Raw genomic sequence first — 23,371 nt, 5'->3', positions numbered from 1 at the left:
ATAACAACTGTTTGTTTCAAAAACAAATCAATGAGAAATCAGTTTGGGGTATTGAGGTTTTTTTAAAAGAAGTGCTAGAGAAATGCAGGCTGTTCATTAAAGACCCATGTGTTTGGATCGCTTATGACTAGAGGGGATCTTGTTAAAGAACTGATGAAAGGGATGTTGGAAGGAGATTGGGCATTTGTGTGAAGTGAATTGCTTTGTGCAATTGGGGGCAGCTGTGGGTGTTCTAGACTTGAAGTTTCGAGCTATTTCAGCAAAATGTTCCAACATGTTTTGACCTTTGTTTCAGAAAGGTTGTACCTTGCCATTTTGAAACTGTCTCTCCTACTTGCATTTGTGTAGTGCTTGTTTTTTCTCCCCCAGAACTTCTGGATGTCCTAGAGAGGCTGGCAATTTGAGACACAGCTATTGTTGCGTGGTTGAGAAACACTACAGCAAAGTTGCATACAGAACAGAAATACAATGACAGGCAAATAATTTTGTTTTCTGAGTCTCTTATGATTCCTCAGAGTTTGGTCATGTTCAGCTCACTGTTCTAGGGGTCTTCATGTCGTCAGCAGTTTGTTCATTCAGTCAGTGTTGTCCTCATCCAACACCTATGTATGCTGTTGATCTCTCGCAAAAGCAGAATCTGATTTAGGTTCCATTCGCTGGGCTCCTCATGGGGCTTATTATCATTGGACTGAGCTTTCTGAAGACACAATCATACAAATAGGGCTATTAAGCCCTCAACTTGTTCTGCCATTCAGTGGATCACACAACCGCAATCATACCAGTTGAACAAACGTTCCTGTTTTTATTTGTTGAGATTCTCTAACTGTGAAGCATTTCTACTCGTGGAGTACAGCTGCTTGCTGTACCTTGGACACTGTGATCACAGTACAGTTTGACACCCTCTTAAACATTGCCAGGGCCTAGTGCTGATGAACTGAAGCCAGTTTCTTGCATCAGCTGCAGTGTAACTTAGCTAGTCCTGGTGCTGTTATACAGTGTCGACTGTATCTGAGCCTTGCACACCACCTCGCTGTTGAGACTGTGCAGTTGGAGATGTGGTGTTTTGAATGCCTCAGGTCCCAACATCTCCTTTTTGGCCTGATCAGCACCACTTCTGTCAGTCTGCACACTCCGGTCTCAAATGAGATTTGGGCCCACAATCTTCCGCCTGCGATTGGCTACTGTCCACTGAGCCAAGGATGCGGGTACAATGCTGAGGCGCCTTTCAGCGTTAAACAATATAAGCTCTTGCTGTTCAGACTTTAGTGATTATGGAGAAGAGCAGGAAGGAAGGTGTAGAGTGGACACTTCAGGGGAAACGTTCCACCATCAATCAACCCACCCCTGCTCTTGAATTTGTTTATTGGCCCTTTTTTATAATTTTATCTCCCATCTCCTTTCCACCCAGTTGTCTGTCCTTTCCCGGTTCATTTGACAGGCATTGACTATCTTACCCCAACACAGCATTCCTGTTGGAGTGTTTCGGGAGTTAACAACTGCAGCATCGTACACATAACGGAAAACGGAGTGACAGGAGGTGAATAAGCAAACCTTCTGCAGGGTCCTAGCTCCAGCCTGGTTCTGGCTCTGCCACTGACCAGTTTATCTGTCCTTTGCAAGGCGGTTTCCAGTCCCACCAAAGTGACTGGTGGTAACATCGGTAGCGTTGCTCACCCTCCTAGGGTTTCAGTCTTGATTTGATCTGAGGTCTGTCCAACTCTGATCCTGTAATTTTGTACTGTGCATTTTTTAAAGTTAAAGATGTGACCTGAAAATAAAGCAATAGTCTTTTTAATTTGGATACTTGTGAACTCTAATTGTGCAAACAGCATAATTTTAATGGTGCATTTTTCCCTTCAGATTAACAGGGTGGGTACCTCTGGTAGATTTTGAGAAAAGTTATTGGATTGGCAGTTTCCACTTGTGTGCCCCCTAATAGTGTAAGCATGCTTATAATTCTTACAGGTACTCTTAAACCCTCTGAAGCTGAGAGCTGGGGAGATTTGGGCTGCAAGGGGAGAAGGAAAGAATAACTTTCTCACTCCTCCTATCCCTGAGGTTCCCCCTCCCTCTAAGTGGTACGTATGCACATGTGCATACAAACACACACCTGTCAAGGTGATAGCCAACAGGTGTAGCCCCGTCATGGTGCGGTGTTACCTCAAACCTGAGTAAATCCATTCAGTGACATTGAACTGTTGCCTATTCACTCGAGAGTCCCGATTTAAAGGTCAAAGGCCCACCTTTTTCATCGAATCACATCTGCTGTTGGGCCCTGTAACGACCACCTAAAGAGGAGGCCAGCCAGTGGCACACATTGGGGCAACAAAGTGTAATGCATCTGAAGGACGGGAATATTGGGGCAGGGATCGAAGATTTTGGTTAGAGGCAGATAGCGGATGATTGTTAACAATGCAGGTGAGCCTCCTTCTTGCTTCAGGCTCTTACAATAATTTGGGGTCTGCTCTTTAAAGGGGCAGGACCTCATCAGCTGACTAAATGTGAAGGCCCTTTTTCCAAATTATATAGGAGCCTAATAATGTGCAGAGTCTAAAAGACTATTGCTGCTAATGTAAATTGTATCTGATGTGCAGGATTCACCTCATCTCTGGAATTCAGCTCTTTTGTCCATGTTTGGATAAGGCTAGATGCCAAATGGCCCTGGCAGAACCCAATCTGGGTGTCTATGTGCAAGTTACTGCTAAATAAGTACCATTTGAGAGCATTGCCAATTTCTATCATCTGATGAATGGTGTTATTGACATGAGTTGGTGACTAGCTTAATCGGATGTGTTTTGCTTTTTGTGTCCAGGATATACTTAGGCATTTTTCTACATTGTTGAGTAGATGCCAGTGTTGTAGCCATACAGAAAACAGACCCTTCAGTCATGCTAAGCATTATCCCAAACTAAACTATTCCTACCTGCCTACTCTTGACCCATGTCCCTCCAAACCTTTCCTATTCATATATTCATCCAAATGTCTTTTTAACATTGTAATTGTATCCACATTGATCACTTCATCAGGAAAATCAGATAGTTTGATAGCACAAGTCATCAGAGTCACAGCTGGGAATGTTATCAGCACCCATTGCTTCTGCATGTAGCTGTTCCTTGATATTCTGTTCTCCTGCATTAAAGAGACTATAAGTGCACATCTTTTGTAAACCGTTAGTACTGAATGACTAATATTCTCTGCAGCTTCCAGTGTCTATTATCCAAGTCTCCATTTCTGTTCCATGATGGCAAAGCACACTCCTGGGCAGTGTAAGGAGATGTGTTGGCTTGAAGTTCCAGCACACTACTGCTACGTTACTGATGTTGACCAAAGGCTCTGCAATAAAGACATTTGCAGAGGCAAGTTGGCGACAGCTCTCTGCAGAGCCTGCAATGTTAAGATCACTGAAAGGCCATTTGAAACCTGGGCCCAGAGGGAGAACCAGGGTAAAGGTCAGTGAACCCCAAATTGCAAAATGCACCTCGAGCAGTAAGATGGTTTAAAGACCAGAAAGAGTAAAGTGATTTCTTTTTTCTGTGAAGACCTTTTTTGTTCATTTTCCTGATACAATCATGTGCCAATGGTTGAGTCACCCTGCAGCTTAGTGAGCAACGGAGTGAAATCCATAAAAACCAGAAGAACTGCAGAAGTTGCTGGAAAAGCTCAGCAGGTCTGGCAGCAGCTGCGAAGAAAATAACTTTTCTGGTCCAGTGACTCTTCCTCAGAACTGCTGAGATTTTCCAGCAATTTCTTCTGTTTCTATAATGGAAGCCACAACAACCAGAGTGCCACGAAAACGTCAGCATATCGCTTTGGGGAGTCATTGATTCTCCTGAGGGTGGTCTGTGTTGCCATGCTGAAATCTGAAACCCTCTCCACAAACACTGATGAAACTGTGGAAGGAGGGGGAGTTTATGACGATGGGAGTCGACTGGGAAGCCCCCACCCTGAGCTTGATTAGAGTTTTGCTGAGGATTAAAGAATCTCGGTTAAGATGCCGGTCAGCTATGAACTAACTAAAAAGGCAGCATGGGGTTGAGGGATAGAATGGCTGCCTCCTGCCCCTATTGCAGTCAGGAACAAATATTAAGATCCATACTCTTATCACCTATCCGCCACATCCCTGGCAGCCACATGTAAGCAGAGTGCTAGAATGAGTGGAGGTCCCAACACCATAGGACCAATGATAACAAGGTGTTGAGCTGGATGAACAGACCCTTCAGGGCCTAGGCCCAAAATGTCAGCTTTCCTGCTCCCCTTGGCCAGCTGTGTTCATCCGGCTCTACACCTTGCTATCTCAGATTCTCCGGCATCTGCAGTTCCTACTATCTCTTACCCCAGGATCAATGATTCCTGCAAATTGTGTAGCTCCCCTGATGCCTTGACAATCAGCATATGCAGAACATCTCAAAAGTCTTCTGACAGACTAATTCCGAGCACTGAGAAATAAAACGTGGAGTGTTCCTTGTGCCCATGGTTGGAGGGTTTCCTCAAGTCCATGGCTCCACTGCCATTACTATTTGCTGAGATAGGAAATGGGCTCATACCCATGTTGGAGGTAAAAATGAGAATGAATCCATCGAAACAAATTTGCATTTGTGCACTGCCTTTACCTTTGTGCAGCATCCTAAGGTGCTTCGTAGAAGGATAATTGAGTAAACCATGCAGCAAGATACTGAAATGGGACCTCACTCCAAGAGAGCACAGAGTGGAGCTGGAGCAACACAACAGGCCAGGCAGCGTCAGAGGAGCAGGAAGGTTAATGTTTCGGGTTGAGACCCTTCTTCAGAAAGGGGAGGGGGGTTTGGGGGAAGGGAGCTCAGAAATAGAGAGGAGAGGAGGGGTGGGGCTGTGAGAAGGGAGGTGGAACGGTGTTTAGTGACATCTACAGGTCTTACTATCTCTCGCTCAAAGAGAGCGGTTTTAACTAAGCAATTTGGAAGAGGAGTGAGGGGCGGAGAGGTTTAAAGAGGGATTTCCGTAGCTTAGAACCTAAGCAGCTGAAGGTGCAGCTGTCAGTGATAGAATAAAGGAAGCCAGGGATGCTCAAGGGGCCAGAATTGGGGAATGCAGACATCTCCAAGGGTTGTCAGGCTTCTCTCTGGTTAAAGTGCTGAACTAATTAACACTCCTAGCTGAGCTTTGGATGACTTAATATAGCTGTTGGCAAATTGGGGAATGTTTCTGTAAATTGTTGACAAGGCCCAGGCACCTGCCCTGAAGAGTCTTGTTTGCTGCCTGGGATATAGTTTAATTTAAAAACATAGCGAACTCCCAGAAACAGCAGTGTGATCATGGCCAGATTTTGCTGCTGATTTTAAGGAACAAATGTTCGTCAGGATGATGGAGACAACTTCCCGGCCTCTCCTCTGCATAGTGCCAAGGGATCTTCTGTATCATGTTGAGCGGACAAGTGCCATAGTTTAATGTCTCCTCTGGAAGTTGGCATCTACAACCATGTAGCACTCCTTCAGTACTGTGTTGGAACTTGTGTTCTTGGGCTAAGATGCTACCAACTAGGTTGGTACCAATTAGGCTGGCACTAAGTTTCATGCCCAGTTCCTGGAAAGCTTCGTGCTGCAAAAGATTGGCCCTAATTTGATGGGTAACTGGCAACTTCTATCAGAGGGCATAAAATGTCTGGGACCCTCCATTTGGGGGTGGGGGAAGTGAAAAAGTAGATTTACAGTGTACCTATTGCAAAACTAGTGATCTGCAATTGCTGGATCGAAACTTTTTTGTTTTATTCAATTGCCACTGCTAATGTCAGCTACCTAAAAGCTGTTGGATGATTAAAGTGCTTGAGCTGCCCTGGGAGTCTCTGGGAACCCATTGTGTGGCTGTGACAGTGCTATTCAACACCAACATAATTCATGGTACAGCAGAAGAAAAGATATCATTCAGCAAGTCGAAGCTGAATAGTGGTGGGGGTGGTGGAAGACAGACCAGAATGCGCAGTGACACTGCCAGAGTTTGGGAAGTGTGCGTGGTGTTGGAGTAATCTAGCTGTGTGAACAGGCTCTGGGAATTTGAGAACAGCATGCAGTGAGACTACAGCAAGGCAGTCATCTGGAGGTGGGGGCATTCCAACTGTGTCTGGCGAGTGGGCTTGAGGTGTGAGCCATTGGAGCATGCTTCTGGAAAAATGATCTTTGAACTGAGGCAGAGCTAAAAGGATGGGGGGGGTGGGGTTTAAGAGAGTGAGAGAGATAGGTAGGGGGTAGCGGGGAACCCGTGGAAATGGGGTCAAGTAGAAATGGATAAAGTTGGAATGTAACAAGGCATTCATGCAGTAGGTTAGCCAGCGTGGAAGGAAATGGAGCGAGGTGTCTGTATGTCTCAACTCTTGAATTCCTCACCTAGACTCCCTTGAACACTGATTACAAAATGTGAAGCTGGATGAACACAGCAGGCCAAGCAGCATCTCAGGAGCGCAAAAACTGACGTTTCGGGCCTAGACCCTTCATCAGAGAGCTTAATCAGAAGGGTCTAGGCCCGAAACGTCAGCTTTTGTGCTCCTGAGATGCTGCTTGGCCTGCTGTGTTCATCCAGTTCCACGCTTTGTTATCTTGGATTCTCCAGCATCTGCAGTTCCCATTATCACTCCCTTGAACACTACTGCTCCAAGACACTACTCAACCCAATCTTTTGATTTTGACCTATACTTGTATAGGACTGCGAGCATTCTGAAATAAAATTGGACGCCGTTAGCTACGTGTGAAAGTGATGTACTATATTAGAAGGAATGTCACTTCAAGTTTCTGTTGTACCTGTGAAGGAAAGGGCCTGTGTCCATAAGCACTAGATGAGGGGAAGACCCAGACCGAGCACTGTGTGCCTCTCAGCTGGCCAGAGGTCCCCCTCGATTCTCAGGATATCTGGCAGAAAGATGCCATCGAGGTTAGTAGGCCCCATCAAAATGATAACGACAAGTCAGAAAGGGGGCAGAACCCTGTGAAGCAGGAAGGGAAGGCTTCTTGGCCCATTTTATACTTGTTCAGCGTTGGACTTGGAACTGCAGGTGTCAGGGATTGGTAATGCTGCAAGGAGTGTTCTTGAAATAAAACCTTTTTTTCAGCCTGCACTTGGTACGCAATTCCTGCGTACCAATCATTCAATGGCCAGACTGAAGGTTTGTTGCGGGAAGAGTTTGGGTTTCTTTTTGTGTGTGCATGGCTGAGCTACACTTTATTGCAGCTACAATCCAGCGACGCAGAAGAGAGCACTGGATCCTTCATGACACCCCTCACCCCTCCTCTGCGTTTTGAGGGATAACTAAGGCCTCTGTTTAGCAATGTGACATGCTAGGACAGTGACCATAAGCCACAGGAGATGAATTAGACCATTCTGTCCGTTGAGTCTGCTCAACCATTCAGTGAAATTGTGGCTGATCCTAATAATCCTCAATACCACTTTCCTGCTTCATCTCCATAATCCTTTGGTTCCCTTACTGATTAAAAATTTATCTCTGCCTTGAATATAGTTAACATCCCAGCCTTGACAGATCTCTAGAAAGGAATTCCATGGCTTCACTAACCTCCAATTCCTCCTCATCTCTATCCCTACTGGAAGACTCATTACTCTTGGATTATGCCTTCTGAGCTGAGATTCTTGCCAAAAGGGAAATAAACTCTCTTCGCCCACCAGCAGAGCCGTTGTTGTTTTCAAAGCCTCTGTGGTTTCACCCTTCCCTCTCATCTCCTACAGTCCTCCGATCCCTGCGCTCCTCCAACAATGGCTGGCTGCCTGGTTCATCTTTTACATCTAATTGTTCCTCCATTGGTGACCTCACTGGCTTGTGGTAAAGTGCTGGAATTACCTCTCGCTCCTGAAAATACTGGCCAAGGGTTTCAGCTGAAGCCTCGTCAACCACCGCCCTTTCCTGAGCATCGTTTCTGCTCCAATAATGCAATTATTAGGGCTGTGGAGCAGTAATCAACAGCTCTTAGAACATAGAACAGTACAGCACAGAACAGGCCCTTCAGCCCACGATGTTGTGCCGACCATTGATCCTCATGTGTGCACCCTCAAATTTCTGTGACTATATGCATGTCCAGCAGTCTCCTAAATGACCCCAATGACCTTGCTTCCACAACTGCTGCTGGCAACGCATTCCATGCTCTCACAACTCTGCGTAAAGAACCTGCCTCTGACATCCCCTCTATACTTTCCACCAACCAGCTTAAAACTATGACCCCTCGTGCTAGCCATTGCTGCCCTGGGAAATAGTCTCTGGCTATCAACTCTGTCTATGCCTGTCATTATCTTGTATACCTCAATTAGGTCCCCTCTCCTCCTCCTTTTCTCCAATGAAAAGAAGTCTGAGCTCAGTCAACCTCTCTTCATAAGATAAGCCCTCCAGTCCAGGCAGCATCCTGGTAAACCTCCTCTGAACCCTCTCCAAAGCATCCACATCTTTCCTATAATACGGCGACCAGAACTGGACGCAGTATTCCAATTGCGGTCTAACCAAAGTTTTATAGAGCTGCAACAAGATCTCACGACTCTTAAACTCAATCCCCCTGTTAATGAAAGCCAAAACACCATATGCTTTCTTAACAACCCTGTCCATTTGGGTGGCCATTTTAAGGGATCTATGTATCTGCACACCAAGATCCCTCTGTTCCTCCACACTGCCAAGAATCCTATCCTTAATCCTGTACTCAGCTTTCAAATTCTACCTTCCAAAATGCGTCACCTCACATTTATCCAGGTTGAACGCCATCTGCCACCTCTCAGCCCATCTCTGCATCCTGTCAATGTCCCGCTGCAGCCTACAACAGCCCTCTATACTGTCAACGACACCTCCAACCTTTGTGTCGTCTGCAAATTTGCTGACCCATCCTCCAATCCCCTCATCCAAGTCATTAATAAAATCTTCAGATGACATGGGGAGGAAGTGAGGTCTTGTCTGTAGCAACTCGAGTGGTTGGCTGCCTGTCTCAGTGAGAGAGTGGGGTTGGTACAGAGGTTTTTTTTTTGGTGACAGATCAAATGAACAAGGTGCTCTAGTTGCCACATTTTGTGATAATGTGCCTGGGAAGAAGACCTGGGTTTGGAATCCAGCCAAGCAGCGTGGGATCGCCCCTCAAAAAAAGGCTTTCGCCGTGACAACGCCCCTAGTGATGAATGGCTGCAGTTAATGGTTTTCCTCCACGATATCTTGTGGTTTTGAAGCCCTCTGAAGGTGTGGTAGCTCCTCTGGTGTGGTTTGTGCGGTTGTTTTTATGCTGTGGGCTCCTGTACAGTCAGAACTGCAGAAGTCCTGGCCTGCTGAGCTATGGGTGTGACTTGTCTCAGAGCCAGAGCGTGCACTATAAATGTTACAGAATTTTGGGATGAATGAGAAATGCTAATGATTACAACGATTTAGCTTCTAAACTCTTGGGCACTCCTTCCTGGTTTCCTCCTTCCCTGCAGCTGCTGAGCCCTCCTCCCTTTTCCTAGATGCATTGCCTCTCTGTCAAATAGCTGCTTCTTGCAGTTGTGCCTAGAAGTAAGCGTGAGCATTGCAGTGGAGTCCCGCTCTCCACATCTGTGTTGACAGGAATCACTGGTTGAGATCCTGGCTGTTGTTTGTCCCTCTCTACAACAATTGCGTTGCCAAACTTTTCGGATTTTATTGGACTCGAGGAATTAGAGATTAATCTCTGTGCTTTGGCTGCAGTAACAAAAATATTCTGGGGATAAAATATCATTGGGTCAATTAAATTCTCCACACGCCTCTCATTGGAGGTGAGGTAGTGAACAGCGACAAGTCAGTTTTGAATAGGGGACAAGAATTCAATGGAGTTTTTGAGAATCAGACTGATTGCATGGCTTTTGAGTTTGGCTTTGGCTTTGGAATTGGGATTGCATGGCTTTGAGGGTGGGCGGTCGTTCAATGTAAAGATGTTGGCTGGCATGTGGTGTCATGCGGGTGGAAGTGTAGAGTTTTGATCTTCAGGAACACGTCCATCAGCTGGCAAGGCAAACGAAAGGTACAACTGTCATTACTTGGGGTGGGGAATTTCAAGACTAGGGTGCATATGTTATAGTGAGATAGGAAAGATTTTTTTTTCAAAAATGACATGAGGTGCCTTTTTTTTTAAGTGGTTCATGAACTTCCAGAAGTGGTGATGGATGCAGGTAATGGTGCAATGTTTAAATGACACTTAATAAGTAAATGAAGAATAGGAAATATTTGGAGGGATATGGATCCAGCATAGGCAGGTGGGGCTAGGTTATCATAGTTTTGTTTGGGATTATGGCCTGGTTGGACCAAAGTGTCTGTTTCTGTGCTGGTTGACCCGATGACTGACCGACCGACCGACCGACCGACTACTTTGTGCCTAGTTGGGTGGCGCATTTTCCTGATGGGTCATTGCAGGAATTTGCTGCTTTTAATGAGGCTGTCGGACCTCTCTCTGGATGAGGTGGAGGAGGGTGTGTGCTCTGGTCACTGTTTGACCCTCATTCATTCACTCCATGCCTTTCAACCTTGTTTTTGCGACTGTTTTCATGTTATTTAGCTGGGCCCGCATATTGTCACTTGAGATAAAATTGTTGCCATTCAGCAGAATGTAAATATTATCACTTTGTATAATTAAAGTGCACTTTTTAAAATTACAGCAGTGTGCATAACCAAACTGGGTCTCCTCTTTGAATAGTGTACACATTTCAGAATGTTCAAGGCCATTCATTTGAAGGAAGAATTGCATTTAAGTAGCATCTTTTCATGACTTCTGGATGCTAAAATGCTTTGGAAAGGATGAGTCACCTGTTCTGTAAGTTCATCTTGGCTGCATCGTAAGGGATGGGACATGTTTTTAACAAATTGTCGAAGGGGTATTTATTAGTCAAGACACTGAAGAATTTTGCTGCTTATGTTTTGAGGAAGTGTTGTGCAGACTCTGTTAGTCACCTAAAAGGCAGGTGGGGCTCTGGCTCTGACTCTCCTCCACCAGTGCAGCCCTCATGGCTACATTGACTTATATATCTGTCTGTCGATTGTGATTTAATATCATGCTAAACACTTGGGTTTTAAAGATGAGAAAGTGAACTGGTGTTGAGAATTCATCCATTGCTTGTATTAAAAGGTATATAACGAAGAAATGGGTGACAACAGATCACTAGTTAGTACTACTGCCTCATGGTACTAGAGACCCGTTTCGATACCAACCTTAGGTGACTGTCTGTCTGAGTGGAGTTTGCATGTACTCCCTGTGTCTGTGTGGATTTCCTCCGTGCCCCGGTTTCCTCCCTCAGTCCAAAGATGTACAGGTTAAGGGAATGGGCAATTTAGCATAGCAATAGTGTTCAAGGATGTGCAGGCTCGGGATAGGGTTGAGTGGGATGCTTTTGTTTTTGGGAGGGTTGGTGTGAACTTGATGGGCTGAGTGGCCTGCTCCCACACTGTAGGGGCCTTATGATTCTGTAAAGAGCCTTCTGGAAGGCAGGATAGTGAATTTGAATGGAATAGCAAACTGTGAATAAATAAAGAAACTGTATCAAATACTCCAAATATAGATGTTTGTTCATCCACATGTTCAAAACTGTTACTACACCTGTCTGGAGTAGGGGAGACTTGAGCCAGGTCTCTTGCGTCAGCAGTAGGAACATTACCACTGCATCACAAAACCTGAAAGAGCCAGTAGGCTTGGAGCCCATCTAACATCTAGCTCTGCCACCCACAGTATCTCTTAACCAGTTAAAAATTCTTTCAGGCATGGACTTGCATAAACACATTTTTGGAATTGCCTGCAAACTTGGTGTGTTCCAAGTTTGTGCTAGTTGTACAACTGACTGCTGAACCAATCCCTTGGGCCGAAATTCCTGCCAGTGGTTCTCATCCTATTTTGTCTCTACTTTGTTGAAAGTGGTTGGAATTATATCTGTCTGCCTCTCATAGCTGAATACTTGCTATCTAGCTTCTTGTTGAAGAATAGATGTGTGGGACATGAATATGGGGGTGGTTGAGCGAGCCTTGTTTAAAAACAGGGCTGTCTTCTGATTTTTGTTTTGAGTGGCATGGGAGCTGAATAACTTCAGGAAATTTTTAAAATGTAGCCTTCTTTTAAGAGCTTAAATCAAATCTCTGATCCTTTTTATTCCCCCTCCAGGCAAAACGCAAACTGGACTTGGAAGACAGTGGGCATCAGTATTTACCAGAATTTCGAACTCCCAAAGGCAAAGGCAAAATGCCTGCCAGGATACCTAGCCCGAAAAGTAAGAGTTTGTCATTGTCCTGTGTCAAGGTGAAAAATGGAGGCGTATCCAGGTTCTGTGCAGCTGATTGTGGAATTGAACTCCTCTTTAAAGTTGATCGGACCTGGGTTTGGGGGAAACTGAGATTTAGAACTTATTTGTAGCTTCTGTTCTCCCCACTCTACTTCATTGAGCCAACAGTTATTGTTTGGGTTTTCAGCTGTTGATCACGGGACCTCGCTTCCCGTTTTGAAAGGGCTGGGCTGAAGAGATTTTACAAGGAGCTGTGTGAATATGCTACAACTGTTCACAGTCTAAAACTGCTGAATGAGGCCAACTGGAACTAGCCAAGCCACACTCTGCTAGGGCCTATTACTTTTCAGGTGAAGGCAGAAGAATTGAGTTGAGAGGGGTTATCCCACCCTGCCCCAGCTTTCCACAATTCGCTCAGCTGTCTGTAGCCGATGGTCATCCCCACTGAGATCATCTACACAAAGCAATTCATCCTAAAATAGACCAAGGCTCTTTCTAGATAAGTGTGGAGCTGGAGGAACATAGCAGGCCAGGCAGCATCAGAGGAGTAGTAAAGTGGACGTTTCAGGTTTGGAGGAAGGGTTCCTCCAGCTTCACATTCTGTTATCTCTGAATCCAGCATCTACAGTTCTTACTATCTTTTGGGCTACTTCTAGCCTCCAATTATGGAGGGGCCTTCAGCTATTACCATTTGAAAGTGTTCAGAAATGGTACTGAGATCCAGGGACCTCCATTAGAATAGTCTGGATTATTCTCCAAGGCTGATACAGGACCACATGAAGTTTGTTGGTCAGTTAAATAGGGAGGAACTGTTTCCACTAGTGAGGAGTTTGGTTATCAGAGCATAGCGGAGTTGAACAGAAATGTTTTGCAGCGACTTATGATCTGAAATCCACAACCTGATAGGAGGGTGTAAATGGTTTCAATCATTATTTTCAAATTTGCTAGGCCTCTGAGAAAGAGTAGAGGAATAGGATGTTTAGCCTAAGTTATTTTTTTTAACTAAATGGCCACCATAGTCATGATGGATTGAATGGCCTTTTTCTGAGCTTTATTACTGTAAATGTCAGCGTTTTGCTCCCTTGCCTATGTGAAAGCATCTCTATCATTATCTAAACTCTAGAGGATACAGGCATGGCCTCCTCAATCTTTGTCTAAGGCTATCACTCCAGGAATGAGCCTCCATTGCACTCTCAGTGATATCCTTCCCTAGGTCAGGACTAAAACCGCACACCTGTAAAGGTGCGGTCTTGCCAAGGCATCCTACAATTGAAGCAAAACTTCATATCCTCCAGTACTCTCCTCCTCCCTCCTGCAATGAAAGCCACCATTCCATTTTCCTTCCTAAATGCTAGCTGCCCTTGCATGTTGACTTATGAATTTCCTAACCTCTTTTTAAGGCACATTCTGAACATTGTCCAATGTGCAGGCAGAGAATGCAAGAATGGATTAATGAGATCGTGTTTTTTTTTCCTTGTTTTAATCGTCACTCGCAGCTCCCAAGTCTCCTGGGGAGAAAACGCGATATGACACCTCGCTCGGACTTCTGACCAAGAAGTTTGTCCATCTCCTTAGCGAGTCTCCAGATGGCGTCCTGGACCTGAACCGAGCAGCAGAAGTCCTTGAAGTCCAGAAGAGGAGAATTTACGACATCACCAACGTTTTGGAAGGAATTCAACTCATCCGGAAAAAATCTAAAAACAACATTCAGTGGATGTAAGTCACTGCACTTTTTTTTTGGTCTTTTTCCAGCTAGCCCTCAGTCTGCAGCTAGTCACTGAGTTCCCAAACTTTTTGCTGGTTCATAGGATCAGTTCGTTGGGAGCTGCATTGTTAACTCTGTGGACAGCCCAGTGGAGGCTTGTGACATCAAATTGCCTTGTGGCCCCGCACTCCCCATTGATTTAAAGTAAACCACTCCTCCAGGGGCCAGTTCAAAAAAGGAGCAGACTTGTCGTTTTGAATTGTCCAATAAAATCTTTCCATAGCACTTTCATATAACAGAACAAATAGCGTTGCATTCCATTTTGGAGCAGCAATGACTTCTTACAGCTTGCAGCAGTGTCCTGGAGAATAGTCTTTCACTTTTGGTGAATCCAGGCTTTTCCAGAAGATTCGGCACCCTTCCTTGTGGGGTGTGAGAGGTATGTCTGTGAATAGATCCTGAAGTGATATCTATAGGCAGGACATCCCTCCTGAGTTTAGAGGTGTAGAATTAGGTGATCCAGATCTTGGAAAACAGTGAGAGCTCCAATTTGTGGGAACTAGATCAATCATTGAACTCCCCCTCTCTAATGGGAGGCCAGTTTCCTCTCCCAGCAATTAACTCGGAGTGCCTCTTTCCAATAAGTCATCAACGTGGCCAGTAATGAAACATGGTCCTTTTTTACTTTCTGTAATTATTGAGAGGTCATTTGAGGTGACGGGGGCCATGCCAGTGTCCAAGGGAGGAGACACTGAGAATTGTAAAGTATGCCGACTTGTCTTGGGCTCATGACCTCACTGCCTTTTCTCCTGCCTGTTAAAGCTGGGATTGGGAATGGGTTAACATTTCCAGCCTGGCCAAAGAGTTGCCACCTCACAAACCAATGGCCAATTGGAGATTGAGTTGACCCTTCTTAACCGATTCTCCAAACCAATGAAACAACTTCTTCCCTAGCTCTAAAATTTTCTAAAATTACAAGTAAGCAAAACTCTTCAGAGAGAATTTTAAAAACACAATGCTTTAATCCCTGTATGATGTTTCTGTGTAAGCTTTGATTACAGCGGTGTCTCAAATTAACTTCCAATTCCAGTGCTTGAGTTTCCAGGGAATTTCAGAGGGTTGGCATGACTTGCTAAAGCAGTGTTCTTGATATTAAACCTCCTTCATATTCTGTGATTTGTGTTATCCCTTCCTTTGCCTCACTTTATTTTTAAAACACGACATGGTATGTAGGATCAGAGCCATCCAAAACTGGGGCTCTCTTTGAACTATGTATGATGCAGGTTGCAGACTGAGGAGAGAAGGCTCACTGTCACTGCTTTCCTACCGCAGGGGCCGCAGTCTGTTTGAAGACACCTCGGTGGTGGCGAAACAGCAGTGCCTCAGGCAGGATCTGACTGACCTTGTGAGGAAGGAGCGATCCCTTGACGACCTCATCCAGAACTGTAGCACGCAGCTGAAAATGCTGACGGATGATGAGGAAAATCAGAGATATCCTTCCACGTGTTAATGGTTCTATTCACAATTTCTCTATAATGAGTTTTACCTTTATCTCGGAGATAATAGGAACTGCAGATGCTGGAGAATCTGAAACAACAAGGTGTAGAGCTGGATGAACACAGCATCTTAGGAGCACAAAAGCTGACGTTTCGGGCCTAGAGCCTTCATCAGAAATGGTCTATTCCAGAAACGTCGGCTTTTGTGCTCCTCTGATGCTGCTTGGCCTGCCGTGTTCGTCCAGCTCTACACCTTGTCGTATCTTCATCTCATTGGTGGAGCTATGTTGTGTATCTCCTCTGTCCTTCGTCATCCTTGTCCTGTCCTTTTTTTTTTTCTATTTCCATCATCTAACATCTACAAAAACAAATGCATCTACTCATTCACACTCCTGTTAATGTGACCTTGCTGTGTGCGCATTAGCTGCCTTGTTTCTAACTCGGTCATGGTGGCTGCACTTTAGAAATCACCTCAGTAGCAGTGAGGTAGTTTTGGGATGTGCTGAGATTATGAAAGTTGCTGAATAAATGTGGCCCCTCTTGTGAGCCTTTCTGGGAGCTTGCTTCGTGTCTTCCTCCAGAAATAGGGCGTGTCAAACATAACGACTGAGTGCTTCAGTCCTGGAGATCATGGGGGTGCAGTGCCTTATGGCAGCATCACTTACCTCCTGCGTGTCAGTATCCTGATTGGGTGGTGGTGGAATTGACTACCGCTGGATGAGGATTTGTTACATTCCGTGTGCCTTGCAGTCGTTTATTTCCCGCCTTGACCTTTGCTCACGCTGGCCTATGTCACATACCAAGATATTCGCTCAATCGACAGCTTCCAGGACCAGACGGTGATCGCAGTGAAAGCGCCACCGGAGACTAGGCTAGAGGTGCCTGATGTCTGTGAGGTAAGGCACACTGTCCTTCCTGCTCTTTCCATCCTCTGTGGCTCACCCCAATGTCCCATTCAGTAAGTTGCATTCATAAATGCATGGCTGCCACACTGTTGCAGTACCGAGGGGAGTCCTGCACTGTCAGGGGCGCCATCGCTGATCTTGTATCAAAGCTTTTTATGACCCCTTGGGTTCTTAGTTTCCAGGCTACTACTTTTTTGTTTTGTTTTGAAGACGTTACAGGAGATTTTCTTCAGTCAACATTTTGAAAACTCTTTTTGATCACATTGCTATTTTGGGGAGTTTGTTGCATATTAAGTGGCTTGTGTGGTCCTTGCATTTCAACAACAAAGTACTTCATTCCAAAAGCATTTCGCAAACAATTACATGTTAGGTACTATACTAATAATGCAAATCTCTCTGTTGAGCTCCATTTTTGACATTGTGAAATTCCAAACCACATTGCAATCAATGAAGTAGCTTTGAAATATCATTGTTCTTGTTGTCATCAGCAGTGTATTAACAACCGGGAGGCAGCGCAATGGTATCCTCGGCTTAATCTTCTGGGGTCATGCGTTCGGGTCCCACTATCACAGATGGAATTTGAATTCAATAAAGTCTGGAGTGGAACCTAGTTAAATGTTGATCGAGTAGCCATTGATTTGTTGTAACAACCATATTGTTCACTAATGTCCTTTTTTTGGGGTGGAAATCACAGCCCCGACAGAGTGGAAACAGGCCGTTCGGTCCAACAAGTCCACACTGACCTTCTGAGCATCCCACCCATACCTATCACCCTATAACCCATGCACCACGCTCAGCATGAAAAAGTTGCCCTTTGGGCCCCTTTGTAAATATTTGCCCTCTCATCGTAAACCTGTACCCTCTAGTTTTGGACTCCGTTGCCCTGGGGAAATGCCCCTCACGACTATTTACCTGGTGTTGTGATTTTTTGACCTCCCAAGTGGAAAACAGTGTGTGCTGGAATGTTCAGCAAGTCAGGCAGGCTCTGTTAGAGAAAGGACCCAGCTCTCTAATAGCAATTTCACGGTCTCAAAGCTTTGAGCAAGAGAACAGGATAAGAGAATAGAACGAGTGTGTCTGCGTTCAGACCGAAAGCGTTTTTCTTTTTAAATCACCGGGTTCTGATTTTAAGATTCCTTGTTCCCTGACCAGCAGAGAAAGGATTCACACATGCTCTCTCTCCTTTAAAATTTTAAAGACAGAAGCCAAATTCAGATCATTCACTAGCTTCTATAGGAGGATGTTACTCAATGTGTGAGGGGTTCATCAATTGATTCATCGTCAGCCGGGACCTTTGGTTCATGTTGCACTACAGGTGGCCCTCCCCGACGCACACTGTCTGTGCATACCAACATATAAATCTATGGGGTGAATTTGCATTTGCAGATGCATTCTATTATGGTCACCAAAGCATACAATTTGTCGACAGTCAATGTGGCATTTTATAAATTTCTACTTTGGAAATAAAACCAGTCTGACTCCAAGTTAATACACAGCCAGATTCTAAACAAGGCCTCACACCTAAAATGCATTGTCTGACCCGGGATGTCACCTCTGGTATGGTGATTAAAAATTTTTGTTATCTCGGGATAGTGACTTGAAATTCTGGAATTTGCATTTTAATCCTTTCTAGCTGATTACAGATTTAACAGCCATCTTGGGTTAGTTCAACACATTTTCAACAGCTAAATTACCCTTTGATCTCTTGCTTATAAATGCTGTCTCTGATGCCATCCCCCTCACCGATACCTGAAGAAAGAACGTCACTCCAAAAGCTTGTCTTCAAATGAACCTGTTGGGATTTATCCAAGGATTCTATGGGAAGTGAGGGAAGAGATCTCCAGGGGCTTTGGCGACGATCTTTTTGCCCTCGCTGTCCACGAGTATAGTGCCAGAAGATTGGAGAGAGGCAAATGTCATTTCTTTGTTCAAAAAAGGGAATAGGAATAACCCTAGAAATTACAGGCCAGTTAGTCTTAGTTCAGTGGTGAGCAAACTATTGGAAAGGGCTCAGAGATAGGATTTATGGTCACTTGGATAGGCACAGTTCGATTCATGATGGTCAGATTGGATTTGTAAGGAGTAGATCATGCCTCACAAACCTTATTGAATTCTTTGAAGAGGTGACCGAATATGTGGATGAAGGTAGAGCAGTGGATGCGGTACACATGGATTTAAGTAAGGCGTTTATTAAGGTTCCCCATTGTAGGCTCATGCAGAAAGCAAGGAGGCATGGGATAGGGTGAAATGTGGCAGATTATCTTCTAAGGGTCAGCCTATTCTGAATTCAAAGGGTGGTAATGGATGGAAAATATTCAACATGGTTCTCAATTACGAGTGGTGTACCACAAGGATCTGTTCTGGTTTCTCTTCTATTTACGATTGTTGTAAGCGATTTGGATGTAGGAGTGGAAGGGTGCATTGGTAAGTTCACAGACGATACAAAGGTGGGTTGCGTTGGTGACAGTACGGTAGGCTGTTCTAGGTTGCAAATGGACATTGATGGGAAGCAGAGCTGGGCTGAGGAGTGGCAAATGGAGTTTAACCTTAAAGTGTGAGGTGATTCATTTTTTTTGGGAGGGAAAATTTGAAAGCAGAATACAGGGTTAACGGAAAGATTCTTGGCAGTGTGGAGGAGCATAGGGATCTTGGGTTCATGTTCACAGTTCCCTGAAAGCTGCCACCCAGGTGAATAGAGTTGTTAAGAAGGTGTATGGTGTGTTAGCTTTCATTAATTGGGGGATTGAGTTCAAGAGCCGTAAGTTATGCTCCAGCTATACAAAAGCCTGGTTCAGCCACATCAGTGTATTGCGTCCAGTTCTGGTCGCCTCATTATAGGAAAGATGTGGCAGCGTTGGAAAAGGTGCAGAGGAGATTTACCAGGGTATTGCCTGGAATGGAGGGAAGATCTTACGAGAAGAGGTTGAGAGAGCTAGGTCTTTTCTCTTTAGAATGACATGGATGAGAGGTGACTTGGAGGTATACAAAATGATCAGAGGTATAGTTACTGTAGACAACCAGAGACTAGGGTAGAGGTAGTTTTCATGAGGAGACATAGTTTTAAAGTGAATGGAGGTAGATGTAGTGGAGATGTCAGAGGTAGGCGCTTTACTCAGTGGTCGGGACGTGGAATGCATTGCCTCATTAGGGGCATTTAAGCGGCTATTAGATAGTATAATGTAGGGGTGGAGGTTAGATAGACCTTAGGATTAGGGTAAAAGTTCGGCATGACTTCGTGGGCTAAAGGGCCTGTACTGTTCTATGTTCTATAAGCTGGTGTCATGTGATTTTTGAGCTTGCCCACCCCAGCCCAGCACTGGCACCTCCACATCTATTTGGGGGTGAGGTGTGAAATGCTTCTTTGCTAACTATGAATTGCTGTTCCTGGAAAAAAAATGGCAGCTGACGCTCACTGAATTAATGCTTTTAAATGTGTGGTCAATTGATCTTTGTTAGGCATTTGGTGTGAAATGATATGGACACATGGTGGGCTTTAATCATGTTCCCGCTGAATGGTGATGACCTCGTGACACCTTCTGCTCCAAACTTAATGAATGGAGAGTTAATCTAGTTTATAAACCTCCCTTGGGGCCCTGTGGTGTAGTGGTAGTGTCCCTCCTTCTGAGCCAGGAGCCCCAGGTTTAAGAGCTTTGTAAGAATATCCCTGAACAAGTTGATTAAAATATCTATAAAGTTCTCTTTACTTATGGAAAGCACATTGGGACCACCTAGTGGCTAGGGATGGAGCTACACAATTATGGCAGATGCCAGCCGGCTAAGTTTAGAACCTACAATATTAAAACCTGTGCATTGTTGAAATTCAAAATTTGCACCTTTTTTTTCCATATGTGGTGAATTCCCTCATACACTTGCACCCCACCTCCAAAAAAGAATACACAACTCTCTGACTATCACTATTTCTACCACATCTCTATCTCCTACAACCGTCTGATCTCTGCACTCCTCCAATACTGGCCTTTTTGTGCACCTGTTTGGTTTATCCTGCTTCACCATTAGTGGCAGTGCCCAAACTCTCTCCCCTCTCCCTCGACTCGCGGCTCCTATCTCCTCTTTTATAAGGTACTCATTAAAATCTACCCCTTTTCTGTTTTTGGTCACCTTGTCATGGTCTAATGTGGCCTGATGGCCATTATTGTTCCTGTGGACCATTGGGAAACAGTTTTCCATCCAACAGTTGCACGGTGGCTCATTGGTTAGCACCGCTACGCCTCAGTGCCAGGGACCGGGTTCGATTACACCCTTAGGTGACTATCTGCACGAGTTTCTTCCCACAAGATGTGCAGGCTAGGTGTATTGGCTGTGCTAAATTGCCCATAGTGTTCAGGGCTGTGCAGATTAGGGGGAATAGTGTCTGGTTGGGACACTGAGCGTCAGTGTGGACTTGTTGGGCCAAGGGGCTTGTTTCCACACTGTAGGGATTCTATGATAAAAATGCAAGTTGTTGAAAGACCTCATTGGTGCCACCTACAGAAAGTAGCCAGTACTGCAGGGGTTGTCACACTAAGTTTCGAATGTTGGATGGAATCAGCTAACCTCTAACTTCTGAGACTGACCAGCATCATGTACTCCGCTTTAGCAGGAGAACCTGCAGATTTACCTGAAGAGCACTAATGGTCCAATCGAGGTGTACCTTTGTCCGGAGGAAGTAACGGAAGAGAACAGCCCGATGAAGTACAGCACGCCCAAGAAGGATGATGGAGGTGTCTCTGCATGCATCCCAAAGCATGAGCCGGGGGCAAGAGCTCTGGTCCAAAGTGAAACAGAATGTCCGAAAATTTCCTGCAAACTTGAAATTAAAGAGGAAGGTAATTTGATGTGAGAGGAAATCCTGGAGACACCCAATTTTTGGTCCAGGCAAAGAGCATTTGGGATTGTTTTGTAAACAAAAGCTTTGAAATGGAAGGGCAGAGCGATTTGAGAGAATCTTTGTAATGAACTGATGCAACGAGCAATTCTTTAGGCTTGTGAACAGGAGCAGGATTGGGTTATTGAGTGTGTGAAGGATGAGTTGTTATTGACTTGAGGGGGGGTGGGGTCTTTGCTCACTAGTTATTATTCACTCCACTTTCCTGCAGCGCTCCACCCTTCCCTATAACCTTTTAACTCCCTGCAGAACACGAACCTGACTTCTCCAGCCTTGAAAATTCAGTGACCCAGCCTGTGGTAGAGATTTCTTGAAACTGAAGAAATTTCCCCCACATCTGTTTTAAATGGGAGACCCCTTATGGTTAAACTTTCCCCCTTGTGGGGGAGGTAGGCAATATGCTTTCACTATCTACCCTATCAAGCCCCATCAGAACCTTGTGCTCAATGAGGTTGTTCTTTTAAATTCCAATGTGTGTCAGCCCAACCTTTTTCTTTATGGAATCATTAGAGATGTACGGCATGGAAACTGACTCTTTGGCCCTACTTGTCCATGCTGACCTAATTATCCTAAATCAATCTAGTCTCACTTGCTAGCATTTGGCCTTTATCTGTCTCAAAGCTCCCTTCTTATATACCCACCCAGGTGCTATTTTCAAATGTTGTAAGCCTTAACTACTACCCCTGGTAGCTCATTCCATACACATGCCACCCTCCATAAAAATGTTCCCCCTTGGGTCCCTTTTAAATCTTTGCCCTCTCACCTTAAACCTACGCTCTCTAGTTTTGGAATCCCCAGCTCTGGGGAGAAGTCTATCCATGCCCCTCATGATTCTGTAAACTTCTGTAAGATCATCCCTCAGCCTCACACTCCAGGGAAAATAGCGCCAGCCTATTCAGCCTCTCCTTGTTGCTCAAACCCTCCAACCCTGCCAACATCCTTGTAAATCTTTTCAGAACCCTTTCAAGTTTCACAACATCCTTCCTATAACAGGGAGACCGGAATTGAACGCAGTATTCCAAAAGTGGCCTTACCAATGACCTGTACAGCTGCAACATGACCTCAACTCCTATAGTCAATATGCTGGCCAATGAAGGCAAACATACCAAATGCCACCTTCGCTATCCTATCTACCCATGACTTTTTTAGAAAAAACTGAGCCTGCACTCCAAGTCCTTGTTCAGTAACATACCCCAGGGCCTCACCACAAAGTGTGTATGTCCTGCACTGGTCTGCCTTTCCAAAATGCAGCATCTCAACCTGTTCATCGCAGGAATCTGCCTAGTTTGCAGTTTTCCAAGCAAGTATATCCCTCTTTAAGGAGATAGTCTTGTCAACACCCTGTCCAGTAGGAGCAAAACTTAGCTGCTTTTTAGACTTAAACTCCTTGCGGTTGAAGCCACCGTTACAAAAGCTAATGGAATGTTGACCTTTATTGCGAGAGAGCTGAATTAATATGGGATGGAACTTTGTTAGTATACACCAACCCTTTTAAGAATCCTTTGTGCAGTTCAGAGATTGCACCTTGTAAGGATTTATTGGTGCAGGAGGGGATGTAAAACAGATTCTCGCAACCGTATAGGAGCTAACAAGTTGTATTGCAAACAGGTTAGAACATAGAACATTACAGCACAGTACAGGCCCTTCAGCCCTCGATGTTGTGTCGACCCGTCATACCGATCTCAAGCCCATCGAACCTACACTATTCCATGTACGTCCATATGCTTATCCAATGATGACTTAAATGTACCTGAAGTTGGCGAATCTACTACCATGCTACTGCATAGTCTTTCCAAGAGTGGGGGACTCAATTACTAGGGGTCATGAGTTCAGAGTGAGAGGAGGAAAGTTTTTAAGGGAGATATGCGTGGAAAGTTCTTTACGCAGGGTGGTGGGTGCCTGGAACACGTTGCCAGCGGAGGTGGTAGACGCAGACACGTTAGCGTCTTTTAAGATATATTTGGACAGGCACATGGATGGGCAGGGAGCAAATAGACACAGACCGTTAGAAAATAGATGACAGGTTAGACAGAGGATCTTGATTGGCACAGGCTTGGAGGGCCGAAGGGCCTGTTCCTGTGCTGTAATTTTCTTTATTCTTTCTTTGTTCTAGGCTTCTTGTATTCTCTTACTTACAGAAGATTGGGCTAGTGTCCCATTTAGA

At 44.9% G+C, this 23,371-nt stretch overlaps 1 protein-coding gene across 1 annotated transcript in view; it reads left to right on the top strand.

The window, feature by feature from the left end:
* e2f2 (E2F transcription factor 2) overlaps positions 1-23,371 on the top strand; it is a 54,684-nt gene that overhangs the window by 22,162 nt on the left and 9,151 nt on the right. The window contains exons 2-6 of the mRNA XM_048558431.1: positions 12,099-12,204; positions 13,713-13,932; positions 15,254-15,412; positions 16,199-16,313; positions 20,920-21,148. Coding sequence (XP_048414388.1) covers positions 12,099-12,204; positions 13,713-13,932; positions 15,254-15,412; positions 16,199-16,313; positions 20,920-21,148 — 829 coding nt within the window. The remainder of the gene's footprint in view (positions 1-12,098; positions 12,205-13,712; positions 13,933-15,253; positions 15,413-16,198; positions 16,314-20,919; positions 21,149-23,371) is intronic.

Source organism: Stegostoma tigrinum, chromosome 24, assembly GCF_030684315.1.
Source record: "Stegostoma tigrinum isolate sSteTig4 chromosome 24, sSteTig4.hap1, whole genome shotgun sequence".
NCBI lineage: Eukaryota > Metazoa > Chordata > Chondrichthyes > Orectolobiformes > Stegostomatidae > Stegostoma > Stegostoma tigrinum.
This window is presented reverse-complemented; position numbering and strand designations above follow the sequence as displayed.